General features: G+C 55.8%; 5 protein-coding genes across 5 annotated transcripts; 3 read left to right on the plus strand and 2 right to left on the minus strand.

The window, feature by feature from the left end:
• Positions 1-1,173: 1,173 nt before the first annotated feature.
• Positions 1,174-3,755, minus strand: W97_03951 (uncharacterized protein; the record flags this gene model as incomplete). The annotated part of the gene is made up of 3 exons (XM_007781845.1): positions 1,174-2,075; positions 2,124-3,170; positions 3,224-3,755. Coding segments are annotated over 3 exons (2,481 nt in total), but the record flags the coding sequence as incomplete, so codon positions are not given.
• A 462-nt stretch (positions 3,756-4,217) lies between these two features.
• On the minus strand, positions 4,218-7,949 carry W97_03952 (leucyl-tRNA synthetase; the record flags this gene model as incomplete). Its single annotated transcript, XM_007781846.1, has 8 exons — positions 4,218-4,268; positions 4,314-4,988; positions 5,047-5,080; positions 5,129-5,217; positions 5,284-7,209; positions 7,245-7,509; positions 7,565-7,635; positions 7,710-7,949. The coding sequence occupies 8 exons, from the start codon at positions 7,947-7,949 to the stop codon at positions 4,218-4,220; spliced, it is 3,351 nt and encodes a 1,116-aa protein (XP_007780036.1).
• Positions 7,950-8,225: 276 nt separating this feature from the next.
• Positions 8,226-8,572, plus strand: W97_03953 (uncharacterized protein; the record flags this gene model as incomplete). Its single annotated transcript, XM_007781847.1, has 2 exons — positions 8,226-8,451; positions 8,496-8,572. The coding sequence occupies 2 exons, from the start codon at positions 8,226-8,228 to the stop codon at positions 8,570-8,572; spliced, it is 303 nt and encodes a 100-aa protein (XP_007780037.1).
• Positions 8,573-10,333: 1,761 nt separating this feature from the next.
• W97_03954 (serine/threonine protein kinase) lies at positions 10,334-11,326 on the plus strand (the record flags this gene model as incomplete). Its single annotated transcript, XM_007781848.1, has 1 exon — positions 10,334-11,326. The coding sequence occupies one exon, from the start codon at positions 10,334-10,336 to the stop codon at positions 11,324-11,326; it is 993 nt and encodes a 330-aa protein (XP_007780038.1).
• Positions 11,327-12,790: 1,464 nt separating this feature from the next.
• W97_03955 (uncharacterized protein) lies at positions 12,791-13,129 on the plus strand (the record flags this gene model as incomplete). The annotated part of the gene is made up of 1 exon (XM_007781849.1): positions 12,791-13,129. The coding sequence occupies one exon, from the start codon at positions 12,791-12,793 to the stop codon at positions 13,127-13,129; it is 339 nt and encodes a 112-aa protein (XP_007780039.1).
• Between the last annotated feature and the right edge of the window lie 1,816 nt (positions 13,130-14,945).

A 14,945-nucleotide genomic window follows, 5' to 3' on the forward strand; every position in this document is an offset into this window, starting at 1 on the left:
GGGGCTGCATGCTCAGTCAGGGGCTGCATGCTCAGTCAGGGGCTGCATGCTCAGTCAGGGGCTGCATGCTCAGTCAGGGGCTGCATGCTCAGTCATGTGCTGCAGCTTCCCGGCTGTTAACACCAGTTCGCTTTGTCCTGCAGGACGCGATGCTGCAGTATAGGGGGGTGAAAGATGAGAAGCCATGACCTCCCCGTTTGTCAACCCACCAGTATCCGCAAGTGGCTTCTATGTTGCAGACGTTGTTCTTGGAGCAACCGTTGCCAATCAATTAGAGGACATGGAGATGCTCAAGACGCATCGTCGCTGAGCCATTCTTCAGCCAGCAGCTCGATATAGCTTTACGAAATCTGGAGATATACTCCTTCACTCAGCTGGCGAGCGGTCCGCAGATGCGATTAGGGCAGACCATGCTGCTAGTCCGGACGCTAGTCGGTATAGGACCAGGTCTGTTGGGACTGGTTGATGTTTCAGACGTTGCAACAAAGAAAAGTCACCTGTAGACCACCCGTCGGATGCGCCGAGGAAGTGGACCCATTGGATAGGCGACGAGGGTGTATGCACGGGAGCGTTAAACCTCGTCAATCAGCTTTTACACTGATAATGCTAGAAGATGTGGTCACTGACACTTGTAATGGTATGTGCCTAGCTGAAACGGCAGCCGCCCTATCAACGAGATACCAGATGCACCTCTTCAGTAATGCGCCGTAGATACCCTCTCCCATCTCTAGCTGCTGAACAGGCTGCGCCTATGAGACCGCTCGTGGCTCCCCTTTACCCAGCCAGCTTTAGTTTGGTGCTGAAGATTTCCTATATCAATACGCCCAGCCTAGCCGACTTCCAAAGCATCCTAATACAAGTTCACATCCAATCGGGCTCCTCCCGGCTCTCGCTTCTTAACGTTCCTGTTCCAAACCGTTACAACAGGGCTAGTGCCTACCACCGGGCTCGCGCGTTATCATACCATCCATGATCCTCCTGACGGTCTTGCTCCCCGTTAGCGCCGAGGCCTTCCCTTTCGTCACTGTGTCTTCAGCTTTGCTGCCCGTTGCGCTTCCCGCTGCCCGGCTCTTTCTCTGCGCCCCAAATTCTGACGCATCCCTCTGCACTGTCCCGTCTGCGTCGACCGGCGCAAAGCGTTGAGAAGATCGGGACAGGAATCATCCCCTACACCACCAGGCCCTCCGGCTCACCGCCCTCGCCACCCCCAACCACAGCCCCATACACCCGAACCGGAATTGCGACCTCGAAGCTCTCACACCCCAGCCTCTCCACCGCGGCCAGCATAACCCCCCTCTCATCCCTCCCGACCTCCTCAAGCAACTGCCCCCACTCCCTCTCCTGCCCTCCCTCATCCCCCACCCTCGGCGTCACAAACTCGACCCTAACCCTCCACACCAACCCGACCCCACTCGTCACAAACTCCGGCGTCGCATTGCCCGGCACAGCCAGACACACCGCCACGCGTCTCGCCCAGAGCGTATTCTCCGTCTGCGCCGCGAGCACCTTCCGCGTCGCGCGCTCCACGCTCCCCTCGCTCCTCAGCGCGAGGGCCGGATCCACGCGCTCGCAGTTCTCGAGACTGATCGCGACGGCATAGGTCGGGATGTCCGCGCCGCTGAAGTCAATGACCACGTCGATGCTTTCGCCGAGCCGGTACGAGGGCCGCGCGAGGTGCAGCACTCCGACCGGCCGGCCGGAGCGCGCGATGGAAAAGCGGGAGGGGGAGGGCGCGCCGGGGGAGGAGATGTTCGAGCGTAGGATTGCGAGGTCGATGGATTCTTTGGCGGTGCGGGGGAGGGGTTCGTCGAGGACGGCGAGAGTGGAGCGGCGGCGGAGAGGTGTTGCGGTGGTGGGGGAGAGGAGGCCGCTCGAGGGGGAGGGCGCGGTGAGGAGGGCAGTGATGTAGTTTTGGAAGTCTTCGAGGCCGGCGGCGGCGTCTTTGCTGCTTTTGGCGGCGGAGATCGCGGTGGTGGTGTGTGAGGGGGTCGGCGGGTCGAGGCTGGAGGTACGGGCTTCATCCCGGAGGAGGATGTAGGGAGACATTAGGTCGTGGCCGAGGATCTCGCCGCGGCCTGGATAGGGTCAGCTGACGTGCTAACATTGGAGGGTGGAGGATATACCTGTGACGCTGCCGAAGACACGGAAGGGCACGTCGACATGTCTGACCTGCTGGTCTCGCGCCGAGCCTGGCCGCTGCGTCCCAACAGCTAGATGATAATTTACTTTCATCGCCCTACCTTTATGGGTGGGCGGCAAGCCTCGAGGTAAGGTGAAGCTGTAACTGTAAGACCTGCTCTCTCCTGGCGCAAGCTGCAGATCAACGAACAGGATTGATTGCGGGGTTGATAATAGGGGGATGCTTTTCGAAGTCGCTTTGCTCCTCATCTCTCTGATACTACTCGGCTCACTGCCGCCTATGAGGCCGTTGAGAGACTCGCCAATACCACCCCATCCAAGCGCCCCAAAGAGCCCGCTCTCTCTTTTCGGCCGCTCGACACCTACCACGCCCCCGCCGCCTTGACCTCCGAAGACGCCCTTCCTCTTGATCTCCTCGAAAGGCGCTTGGTTGACAAGAGACCCATCAAGCGTGAAAGATCCCATGACTTGCGCATAGCCCATCATCAACACCTCCGGCGGTCGCTGCGACATAGAAACTCGCGCTTGCGAGCCTTGCCGGAGATGTGCAGGCCGTGGCAGGAGGCGTGCTGTAGGTTGCGGTATGTACTCGGACGCGAGAGTCCCATCGGAGTGATTACTAGCGGTATAGAATTCTCCACTACTTCTCGGCGTGCCGTTCATGCTTGATCCGGAAAGGATCCGGGCGAGGGGCGACAGGTTCTGAGTGCGGTCTGGAGGCTTGTCCGGCGGCCTAGGAGAATGCGATCCTCGGTTAGGGGCTCTCGTTCTGTGATCGGCGGCAGTGGCGGAGGGCTCGTGAGCAGAGGTCTCCGGAGACCGGGGAAATCTAAAGCTTCGAGGGAAAGCATCTGATGACTCCTGCGTGGATTGGGGTATGTTCGGCTTGCTAGATCCTATGGCTTGCCCAGATAGGCGTCGGGCTGAGCGCAGAGGTAGTGTGAATGCTGGCTGTTCTTCGGGGACAGTCGGGGGAGACGACGATGCGACAAGCGGCGAGGGTTGAATTACGGAATGACCATCTGGAGATGCTTTGAGACGTTAGCTGCCAGGCCCGGCTATAAGACTTGGGGAATGTACTGACTTGGGTGAGGGCCGCCCAAACCTCTACCGGGCATGCCGTGGAGACTTGCGGACCGTCCATGACCCCAGGATGGCCTCCGCGTGGGTCCAACCGCTGTTCGCGAAGGACCTGCGTCTCCTGAGCCATCATTTCCAAGTGACACTATAGACAATGATCTCCCATGTTTCTGTCCTGAAGCCGGAGGCCCGCCTGTCACTCCGCTTGATGCCCCTAGGGGATGTCCACTAGTAAAGCTGGGGGGAGTATTCAAGGACAGCGCGGGTCGGTGGCCCCTCGTGTACTGCGTAGTAGCTTGAGAGGTGACTGAAGGAGCTCTCGACGGGGCAGGTCTCGCATTTGGCTGTAGTGGTGCAGCCTTTCTCTGTCGTTCTCCGGCAGGGATGAAGCCATTAGGCTTGGCCCCTCGTGTAAGTGACCGCTCAGTGCCGGGCGCAAGAGCAATGTTCTTGAATGTCACCGTGCATTCAACGTCTTCGCCGGCGAATACGGTGGATTCTTTGAACTTGACGAAGACGCGGATGTTCGTGGACATGGTAGGGTTGGAGCTGGCGGGAGTGCTCCGCAACGGGGTCCGCGACTGAGGGCTAACGCCGTCATCGGATAGGGTGAGGTCGACGAGCAGAACGCATGATAGTGACTTGTCGCCTCACTCGGATTTGGCAGGAAGCTTGGGCGGGTAGGGCAGTTCTTTGGTGCTTTGCGGAGGAGGTCGAAGCTTTCGGCGTTCATGGAGGCATTGTTGCTCTCCCAGCAGAGCAACCTGAACACCATGGTCGGCCGAATGTACTGGTCATGCCTAATCGCAAGTATACTCAAGCTATGTCGTACTTTCCGGTAGCTCGGCCCGTGATACAGGAAGATTACCAGAGGGCATTGCAGTCATCATAGCCTTGCTAGTGATCTAGTTTTCGTCTATCAAAAGCGCATACTCATCAGCGCCCCAACGTTGTTCTCATAAGCCGTCAAAACCTCTATCCATGACCCACGAGACCGTTTACAAGTTCTCAAAGCTGAAAGACGGACTTCCCGGCACCGCCGCACCCGCCTGCAACTTCTCCACCCGCTCTCCCTCCGGTCTATCACCACCAACCACAACTCCACTCTCCCCGCCTTCCTCCACACTGATGATCTCCACAATCCTACACTGCCTACCCAGATTCTGCTTAAGTATCGGCACCATACACCTCAAGACCTCAACTTCATCAAACGCCAGCTTGCGCTCAAACACCGTGCCCGCCCCCTCGCCACCCTCAAGTCTCCTCTTCAAATTCTGCACAAACGGCATCGCCTTCTTCATCTCCTTCTTCTCGATCCTCGGCGTCAGTGCCTTGACATCCACGCTCAACCCGTCGAACGCCTCGCGCACAAGATCAATATACTTATCCTGCCACGCCGGATACTTCCTCGCCATGAAGATGGTCAGCTTCTTCTCCTTCTTCGGGTCGTACGACACGTTCTTGCCCTTGGCGATCTTCTTCTGCTGCTGGCCTTCCGCGGAGTTGATGTTCGAAGAGGTTGCGCGGACGTACTCGCGTGCGGCGTTCAGAGAGGGTGAGGGGTCGGAGACGGAAGGCCAGAGCGCGTTTTGGATCGTCGATGGGTGCTTGAGGACTTCGAGCCAGATTTGCTCGGCCCAGTGCGGCGCGATAGGCGTGAGTAGGAGAGCTTGCAGCTCGATGTAGCGGCGTGTGAGGGAGGAGTGCATGCCGAGGTTCGCGGCTTTGGTGGCTTCGCGGTAGAAGTCGCGGGCTGCCGTGAAGTCGTACTGCAAACGGGTCAGTCGCGTGTCGCACACATTGAGAAATGATTCATGAAGGACGTACAAATCCAGATTTCAAGGCGAGTTTGAAGTCGGTTCTATACACAACTGTAAGCGCAATTCAGCCTGTTGATGTCGGTACATACTTGTCGTAATGTTGCTTCGTCTCCTGAACAAGTGCATTCATTTCGTTCTCAAACATCTGATCCCAGATGGTATCCTTCGGTCCAGTCCGCTGTATCACATCGACGTTCCTGATCCGCTCGTTGAGTTTCTGTTCGTACTGCTCCTGGCTCTCGACCAAGATGGCGTCGTTGACCATCTCCTCGCACCATTTTCTCAGCTCATAGAGTTTCAGAATGCTGCTGTTGGCCACAGTCTCATCGAAGTTCGCATCATCGATCCCGTCGCCGGCATCTGCTAGGGCGATTCGAGTAGCGTCGGCGCCGAACTTCTCCACCGCTTGGCTCAGGGTTAAGAAGTTTCCTGTGCTCTTGCTCATCTTTTGGCCATTCAGTAGCAGATGTCCGTTAGCGCGGATGGCGCGCGGGAGGTACTCCTTGGGCCACAGCGCGACGTGAATGTACAGGAAGAAAGTCAAGTGATTTTGGATGAGATCCTTGCCGGAGACACGGAGATCCGCAGGGTACCAGTATTCGAACGATCGCCTAAGCATTTGCAGTTTCTCTTGTGGCATTGAGGATGGCATCTCATCGCTTCGGGCGAAAATGTAGTCCCAGATCTCATCGGTCATTTCCTCGGGACCGACTTTCGCCTGGCCTTGCTGACGTCCGAAGATGTCGTTGTGCAGTAAGTGAGCCACTGTATAGTACGACATATAGATTGTCGAGTCTGAGAGAGACTCAACAAGGAACTTGGGATCCCACGGAAGCTTTGAGCCTAGGCCGTATGATCTAGCACAGGCCCACTGAGAAAGCCAACCTAGGGTCTGTTCGAATTGATTCTTTGTATCACTCGAAAAAGTATTGAGCTCTCCGTTGAGATGGTCATGTACGGCATCGCACCACTCGCCATCGCCTCCGTTAGCAGTCGTCCCATAGTTCAGATACCACTGATCAAGATGTGCGGCGACGCACTCATCACCAGATCGACTGATAACCAATCCATCTATGTCTGCGAAGACGAACGCATCACCCGAGTCAAGGAGGGCTTCTCTTACGAGCGGCTTCGCCTCCTGGACAGATTTGCCCTTAAAGTCACCATAGATCATGGTTCCTTCGTAGAATCCGGCCTTGTAAGCTAAGTCCTTGGCGAGTGCGAGCTGCGTTGCGTCCTTAGGAGAGTTGATCTTGTGTTCTTTGACCAAGAACGGTGCAGTAAGGTTTCCATAGGAGGGCGTTTCGATGATAGGAATAATCTCAAGCTCTGCCCACTCCTTCTTGATGCCATAGTAGTCTGCCTTCTTAGCCAAGTCGGTGATCGTTGCATAGTCGTCAGGGCTGTCACTGGGCACCGAGGTAACCACACCCGTTCCCTTGGTAGGCTTTACGGATTCCATTGGTAGAATCCTTACACCGTCCTTGTGCACCGACAAAGGCGCGTTCACGAGGGTGCCGACAACATCAGACCCTTGAAGCTCAGCGACTTGCGGAAATTCGCCCCACTTCGGGAAGATGCTCTGGAAAGCCATCTCTCGTGCAGCTCGAGGGCTCAGAAAGAGATACTCCGATCCAGCTTTGAAGATCCCGTAGGTCACTCCCGGCCCAACAAAGACGCATACCTGGCCGTACATCGTCTCAGGTCGTAGTGTCGCTGACACAAAGCTGACCTTTGCATCTGCAGGCAGCGCGTCTGCGAGCTTCTTCCGTGCGGGCTCAGCCCACTCGAGTACTCGCTGCTTTATGGCGACGTACTCTGTTGTGCCGACGCCTTCGCCCGTGCTCCGGTCGTGGTCCATGCAAGCTTGGCCGTCTTTCGGCGAGTACACAGTGAAGCGCTTCCCGAACTTTATCTTGTTCAACTCTTTTAGACGGTTCATTTGCCAGCGTACGAACGCATCGTAGTATGGGTTAGCATCCGTAGTGACAAAGCTGCGCTTCCAAGTGATACGAGCTCCGAAGGAATTGAGGTCGCGTTTGCAAAGTGGTGGGAAGTATTGGAGCCATTTCGCTGGATCTGCGAATTCGTGTATCTCTTCCAAGGGGATTCCAAGGGCCAGCATGATCTGGAACTGGTATTTTGCCTTGTATCCTATGTTAGCATTCCGCTGTCATCGCGGTAGCTTTGCCCTCTTGCCTTGACAGCCTTAGCATTTGCCTTCCCCTTCTTCGCTGTGAATTTTGTAATGTCGGTCTTCGTTTCGTTGGTAGGCGCAGGTGGTTCCTCCACTTCGCCGTCGACACCATCTTCCTGACCATAGCCCTCGAACTTCTCGCCAAACATCTCGATCTCCCGGACCAGCTTGTCGGCGCAAGTCTTGATGGGCATGCCGGTACAGTGGAAGCCGAGGGGGAAGATGGTGCGCTTGCCCTGCATGCGTGCGAAGCCTGCGGCGAACTCGACCTTCCTGGATCATTATCAGCACCTGATCAAGTAACTAGGGAGCTCCTGGTTGGACTCACGAAGCTGTAAAGGCATGACCAGCGTGCCACGGTACGTCAGCGAGCGTGAGGAACCGCGAGAGGTAGCCCACCTACCAAAGTACCGTTCATGTACTTAATCACCAGTCAGTTAAACGTTGTAGACTCCATGAGGGCAGTGACAAACCGGATATGCCATGCTTCCGAGCCATTTGGGATGCTTTGCTCGGAGCTCAGCTGCAGGCATCGAGCCAAAGGGCACTTCTGCTGTCGAGGGAGCTTCCGCATCGAAGACACCTTCGTCCTGCCATTTTTTCTGATATTGCTGCTCCGCCGCTATGAGGGTGTCGCGCTTTTCGGTGTTCTCGATTTTGAGTGTCTTCTGGGAGCTGCTGGTCGGATCGAGCCCGTCGACAAGTGCGGCCATTTTTCTGCGGGTGGTGCTTGCGACGCGTCTATGTGTTTACAGCAGGCTTGAGTCAACTGAGGCTCAGAAATCCGAGCTTCGAGGTGGCAGAATTCGTCCGGCAGCCGCGTGGGGTTCAGAGGCGGTGAGAGGCGAGCTCAGGAAACACGCCGACGTGCCGACTTCGAGCTCCTAAGGGCTCCATCAGCAAGCGCATCACAACCTCCGAAGTACCTCGACTACCGCATCTGAAGGCGCAAACCTGTGTGGAGGGCTGAAAGCGCTCTCCCTGTACCTATGCTACGCACTCTAGCACGTCTAGCCGCCGAGGCGCCGAGGCCCGCTTTCAACATCCACGCGAATCCATACAAAGCGCAGAAGATATGGCCGCCAGACTTCGCCAAGCTCTCGCAGAAGCACCAGTTCAGACTTGAGCGCAGATACAGGAGAAGGGCGAAGCTGAAGTGGGCGCGGCCCCGATGGACAAAGATGGTTAAGCTAGCGCAGTTAGGAAGCGTCATCTGTATGTGGGAAGCGTGCCCGCTGAGGAGCGGCAGTTACTGACAGCCCTGGCAGTCGTGCTAGGTTATGGAATCCTCTTCATGGACTGGGGGAGGGAGGAGACACCGTTCAAAGGGGTATGACTTGGTCCATGTATCGGCTTGATCGACGCTGACCTGGTTAGATACGGGATTGGTATAAAGGAATTGCAGACTCCATCTGGACCAGCAGCACGACGCAGCTTGGACGTCCTGAACCTCGAACGCGGCAACCTGATCTTCGGTCGCCTCCAAGCTCATAGAGCCCGGTATGAGCGTTGCACGACTTGCTCAATCTAACTATGCTCGGGCTCATGCAACATGGTTTCCAAGACCGTCCTGTTCCACAACTGGGACGTGGGGGCAGGAGATTCCATGCATCCCGCTTAGGCGTAAGTCAACCCAGCGAAGGCTTACGTGCCTTCGCACCCTACGAGCAGCAGCTCGGTGAGCTGCGGCAGCGGCTCTCGAGAGCGGAAAATCCTACCTGACGCCGGTCCCAGCTTTTCCGTGGAAAACCTGTAGCTTGCTGTTGGACAATATCACGTGGTACGTGAAAATACTGCGTATGGTATACCACTCCCAAGCGCCTGTTCTGGCTCCTTAATGACCTGCTTGTCCTCTAAATGTCATCCAATCTTCGCATGCGCTTGTCCAGTCCTGACCTGTTATTACGACATTAGCCGGATCCACCATGTCAGCCCTTCCCGGAATATGGCAAGCTAGCTTGTGCCATGCTATGCACCTTTGGCCTGTATTAGGACTGGGAACTGTGCTTCCAACATTCCGCAATCACGTGCCAGTCCAGCGGTATCGAATCCGTATCTTGGGATAGTCTCTGCCGCCGTAGTAATAGTCAGTGCCTGTCCAGAGCTATGTGGATCCGGCGCAGTTAGTGTAGCTATAAGAGAGCGGTGTGAGCGCGTCGAAGGACTGATGGTGTTCTCGGAGCGTGGAAGAGAACCACGGCTGGCAATAGCGCTTCTCGGGATTGTGTAGGCAAGAAGGCGCTACAAGGCCACAATTCACTAGGAACTTCTCCACGAAATATGATTAGCGCTTGTTCATTGGCTGTAGAAGTATTCGAAGCATTTGGAAAGGGCAAGGTTCTCTAGCCGCCGCTTTCGGATTCGATGCTTAACTGTAACTCCAACCCAAAATCTCAACATCTCACAATCCCTTGTGAGTGTTGCCACTGCCTTATCGCCGTGCGCGGCCAGGCAGATAGTGCAGCGACCTTCTCTTCCTCTATCGTCCATTCGAGACACTTCCCAGCCGCAAAAGCTGAGACAGGCAGCTCCACTCTGTCTGAAGATGAGACAGAAGACCATAGAATAGCACTCTGTAGGTACGAAACAGTACTGTACACATTATATGTCCTCGTTCATTCCTCTTCCCATTTCCGTTCTCTCGCGAAGTTTTGGGTTCATACTTCATTCGCTTTCTGTGAATATACCTCCAAATAGCATTCATGCTCTTCAAACTCTCTTTCACTTACTCTCACACCTATCAACACAACCGCGCGACTCTCATTGCACCAAAACCATGGCGCAGTCTTGCACGGTGGAGTTGAAGACTGAAACTTCAGCGGGCCTCGAGTGCTGTCTAAGGATCATCCAGCACGGCGGACGATTGCAGTAACATTGTTTTCTTGCCCGTTCACTCTGGAGCCCCTCTTCTGTTGTACTATGTGGACGATGCCAACAATGGCTTTGTCTGCGCGCACTGTTCGGCAACAAAGACATCGTCCTCGGTTAACTTTCGTTCCCAGCGTAGATACACTCAGCCTCGCGGACTATATAAAATGGACCTCTCCTTCTAGGATTTCTATTCTTCAAAGTCGAAACTTTGTCTACCGAAACCAGAATGTCGAAACCACAACAATCTCAGTCGAACGCAATAAAGCCCTCTACCATACCGGAGCCTAATGGTTTTGGTAAAGACTATGAACGAATTAGCGTCATCGGCAAGGGCGGCGAGGGCCAGGCGATCTTGTGCAGGCATAAGACGTCTTCCCAGGTTGTTGTCGCGAAGTTGGTGAGGCACAGCGCGCTTCGCAAACCCCCACCTGAGGCCGTGATCCTTCGCGACATACGGCGACACGACCACATCGTCGGCTACCTTGGGGCTTTCAACCGAGCACCCATCCCATCGCGAGCGACCATCCTGCTCGAGTACTGCTCGGGTGGTGATCTCCACGATCTTGCCTCGTCGTACAGACGTAGTGGCGTAAGTATTCCCGAACCCTTCCTCTGGCACGTCTTCCGGCAACTAAGCCAAGCTTTAGCGTTCCTCCACAGCGGCAGCGCCACGTCCCATCCGGGTGGGTATCCGCTGATCCACAGGGACATCAAGCCCGAGAACGTGCTGCTCGCGGAGAAGTTCGTGCCCGACTCGCCATACCCATATCCGGCAGTCAAGCTGGCAGACTTCGGACTGGCGGTCCTCTTCCAGCCAGGCAAAAGCAACAAGGATTACAAATTCGATGGCGGGACGCCAGATTGGCAGCCTCCGGAAACGCCTGTCGCCACGCCTGCCGGGGATGTGTGGAGTATTGGTGCTATCGTGCACTTCCTGGCGTTGGGGCGGCCGCCAACTGCCAACCTTCACGAGTTTCGGGCAAAGTTCTCGGATGCCGACGAGCTCGAGAGAATGGATCCGAACTTCTTCTACAGAAACGTGCCAAGGGAGGTGACGCAGATTTGCGCGCTGCCCGGTCGTGAATATTCAGGGAAGTTCGGAGACCATGCGTATTCTCCTGAGCTGAACACTTGGATGCTAGAGGCGCTCGCCGAGGATCCTAAAGAAAGGGTAAAGAGCGCGGACCTTCGTGGCGCTCTCGGAGTTTACCTTGGTTAGATCGTTCCATAGTAGCTTAATGAACATTCACTTCCTGGTGCTTCTCTCTCGCAGCTGAATTGAATAGTGTAACCATGATTGAAAGGAGGGATTCGTACCACTGCGTAACTGATCACCGCCCGAATTGACAAAACGATACGTAGCCGATACAGCGCTACTCCAGAAGCTCGGTGGGACAGCATATGCAGCCCATTGAGGCTCCTTGTATCGATCGAAGGAGCACAATGTCAAGCCATATCTCCTTCCTCTCGCTATCAGTCAAGCGGCTTTAACCTTCGAACTTCGAGGTCGTTGTGTCAATTATTCTTCTCCGTCGTGGGGGACATTATGTAGTCTGAACTGCCACTACCGCTGTTCAGTATCATATCAACACGGATGGATTCAGCCTTGGGAGGCATAGCCTTGAACTTCCTTTCATCTATCTCGTGAAGTTACTCTAGGAAGAGAATCTGATTATCGATTGATAGTGAGGCAAATCTTGCGTTAAGAGCTTGTGCGCGATTCTAGCGACGAAGGGACGCCGATGGAATGGCAGTCTTCGATGCCCGTAGGCATAGCGAGGCCGGTCCTGGGCTCCTGGGCATGACGAAGCCGGTTTTCCATGGCCCTTCTGGCGGAAAATTGGCTTCGTGCGTTCTCCGGCCGGTTTGCAAGACATGAGCTGGGTAAATTAATATGGCTTCGTTCGGGTCTAGCAGGTGGCATATGAGCGCGGAGAGCACGGCAAGGGCTAACGATGATGATGGTGCTGCTGTTCTTCAATTGCACAGTGGGGACAAAGAGCTCGTTACGGATGTCTTGTGGATTGTTATTACCGCTATCCGGTAGCGTATAAACACTAGAGTGTCCCGCTGTAGAGCGCGTGGCGTGTATCATCTTATTCACCTCACAAAGTCCTCCAACTATCATGTTCGTTAGTGTAGGGAATCCAAAGGCCCAAAATTCCAAGATTCCGTGCCCGGGCAGCAATATTAAATTCATTACCATCCCACCTGAACTCCTCGCTAAATCGATCTCAATACACATAAATAGACCGAATGGCAAAGTCATCATAGAATCAACCATCCAGCGAGAGCAGCGGCAAAGAGGGCCGCCAGAGTCGGCAGCCGCAGCCCATTAGCACCGCTCCCACTCGCCGTAGGGGCTGGCGCTGGCTCGGTCGCGCTAGCAACCTCCGTAGACGTCTGTGTAGTGGTCTCGACTGAGCTCTCAGAGCTCGAACTTTGAGTTTGCGAAGCCGAAGAGGTAGTAGTCGTTGTGATCGTTTGAAGCGTCGATGCAGTCCCGCTGACTGTTGACGTCTCTGTAGACGTCTCGACTGGGCCCACAGCGGTAGAACCCGACTCTTGCGATACTGAGGCAGCAGTTGTAGTCACAGTCTGGAGGGTTGATGCAGGCTCGGTTGAAGCAAACCCGCCAGTCGCCGACGCCAAAACGCTCGAGGCCGAGGATTCGGCGCTGGCTATGACTGAGGAGATGCTCGAGAGGACGGCGGACGCCTCACTGCTAGCGGACGCGGCGATACTGGATGCCTCGCTCAGAACGGAAGACGAGACGGACGTGATGAAGCCTGATGCTGTGGAGAGGACGCTAGAGGCGTCACTGGGGACAGAAGTTGTGATTCCGCCAATAATGGTGGTTCCAGCCACGGAACTGGCGATTGAGGACGCCTCACTGGCGATGGAGGAGGCTGCTGAGCTAATGGCGCTGGACGCTGCGCCAGGCGCTGTAGAAGCCTGGCTCGCGATTGAGGAAGCGGCTGATGAGGCTGCATTTTCGGCTGAAGAGAGGATGCTGCTGTAGGCTGAGCTGAGAGTGGACTGCGCGCCTGTGGGAAGGGGAACAGGGACAACGATTGGCGGGTAGGTGGCCAAGGCGGAGCTTAAGACGGAGAGTGCGTTTGTCGTGCTCTCTGGTACAGAGATAGTTTCGAGGGCGGAGCTAAAGACGGATAGAGCGTTCAAAGATGTGGATGAGGGCCCTGGCGTAGGGGCCGGAATAGGGACCACCACGGCCGTGGTAGACTCTTGAGCCGATGAGCTTTCCGGGGTTGGAACGGGGACAGGAACTACTGCGATTGTTGTTGACTCCTGAGGGCTGCTCAGAGCAGAGGAAAGGGTTGATGCTGGGGAAGCGGTAGTCGTCAAAGTAGTAGTCGTCGCTGTTAAATCGCTCGACGCCGGAGACACGCTCGCTGCAGGGGTCGCCGAAGCCGGGCAGCCAGGAGCATCTCCTGTGCATGATGTGATTGTCTGAACCACGGTCGCGGTCGACGTCTCGGTTGGGACGGGTACTAGGACGGGGATGTAGGAGGTGGTAAGAGTAACGCCTTTGCTCACGTCAGTTTGTCTGCTTGTAGTTCAAGCGGGAGGAATTACATACCAGATGCTGCGGTCGAGAAGTAGTTGTATGCGGCCGATTCGAGGGAATCGATTACCGAAGCGGCACTCGATAGGACCCCAGATACCACAAGGGGAGCAGGAATCACGGTCAAAGGCGCACTCGGAGCGGCTGTGCCAGGGAAGGTTGGTAGTACGATGGATGTTATGTAGCCATTGAGCGTGATAGGGACTATCACGCTTGCAGACTCTGATTGTGCAAAAGCTAGGACAGGTAAGGCCGCCAAGGCAAACTGTATCGAGGAGATCATAACGGATCAATTAGCGAAGGTTTGCGAGACTGGGAGGATCGCACAGGACGATTCTTGGGATGAGGGGCAGATTCTGCAACGAAAGACAGATGGCGAAGAGAGGCCATGGTTGGAATGCAAAGATCTTTTGTAGCTGTAGCTGAAATCAAGGTGGCGATGATGTGTGGTGGTTGGAGCTCTGGAGAGGCTGGCAGGCTGGGCTATCGTGGCCGGGCGGCGGTAAACAGGATGATCTCACCGACCCTGATGCTTCAGAAGCGGCGCCCAAGGATTGTCAAGCTCCACCGGCTTGCCAAAGCCCTGAGGACTGCCCCGAGGACTGCCCCGGGGACTGCCCCTCTCTTCGGCTCCCATCGTCATAGGGCAATATATTGCTGCATCCTCTTGCTGTACGCGATGCTGATCCCTCGCGATGCACGTTGGAGGCGGCGAAGGCGGAACCGGAGGGCGGGCTGCAAGCGAGCTTGGCATTCGTGTGGCGGGGGAAATCGACCAACCAGCCACCCTGCCACTCGCCGCCCGTCAAACCGTCCGCCCGTCTTCATCACCTGCAGCATCAAGAGCTGCAGGGAGTCTTGCAAGTTTTTGCGACGGTGGCTCAGGTGGATGGGATGGAGCGGCTTCGCGCTCTCCCGGCGTTCCTCCAAGCTCTCGCCCCAGGCACGCTTCCGCCGATCCCTCGTTTCAGCCGTCCGGCCAAGCTGCGTCCTGGTGGTCGAGAGCCCTCAGGAACCTTCATGATAGCTACCATGAGACATGACGTGGTGGCAATGTTCGTTCAAGTCCATGGATGATGCTCGAGCCATCGGGCACCAGTCGAGCTCCTCACCCATACTCCAAAAGATCCGCGGTAGAGTTCCTAGGAACCACCATGGTGCGACTCTAGTTCCGCACTCGTGCAGCTTCGGTGGGTACGAGTAGGTGTTTACTATTTTGAGAACGTTATCAGGGATCAATGGTTGCAGCCGG

Source organism: Coniosporium apollinis, assembly GCF_000281105.1.
Source record: "Coniosporium apollinis CBS 100218 chromosome Unknown supercont1.17, whole genome shotgun sequence".
Lineage (NCBI taxonomy): Eukaryota > Fungi > Ascomycota > Dothideomycetes > Coniosporium > Coniosporium apollinis.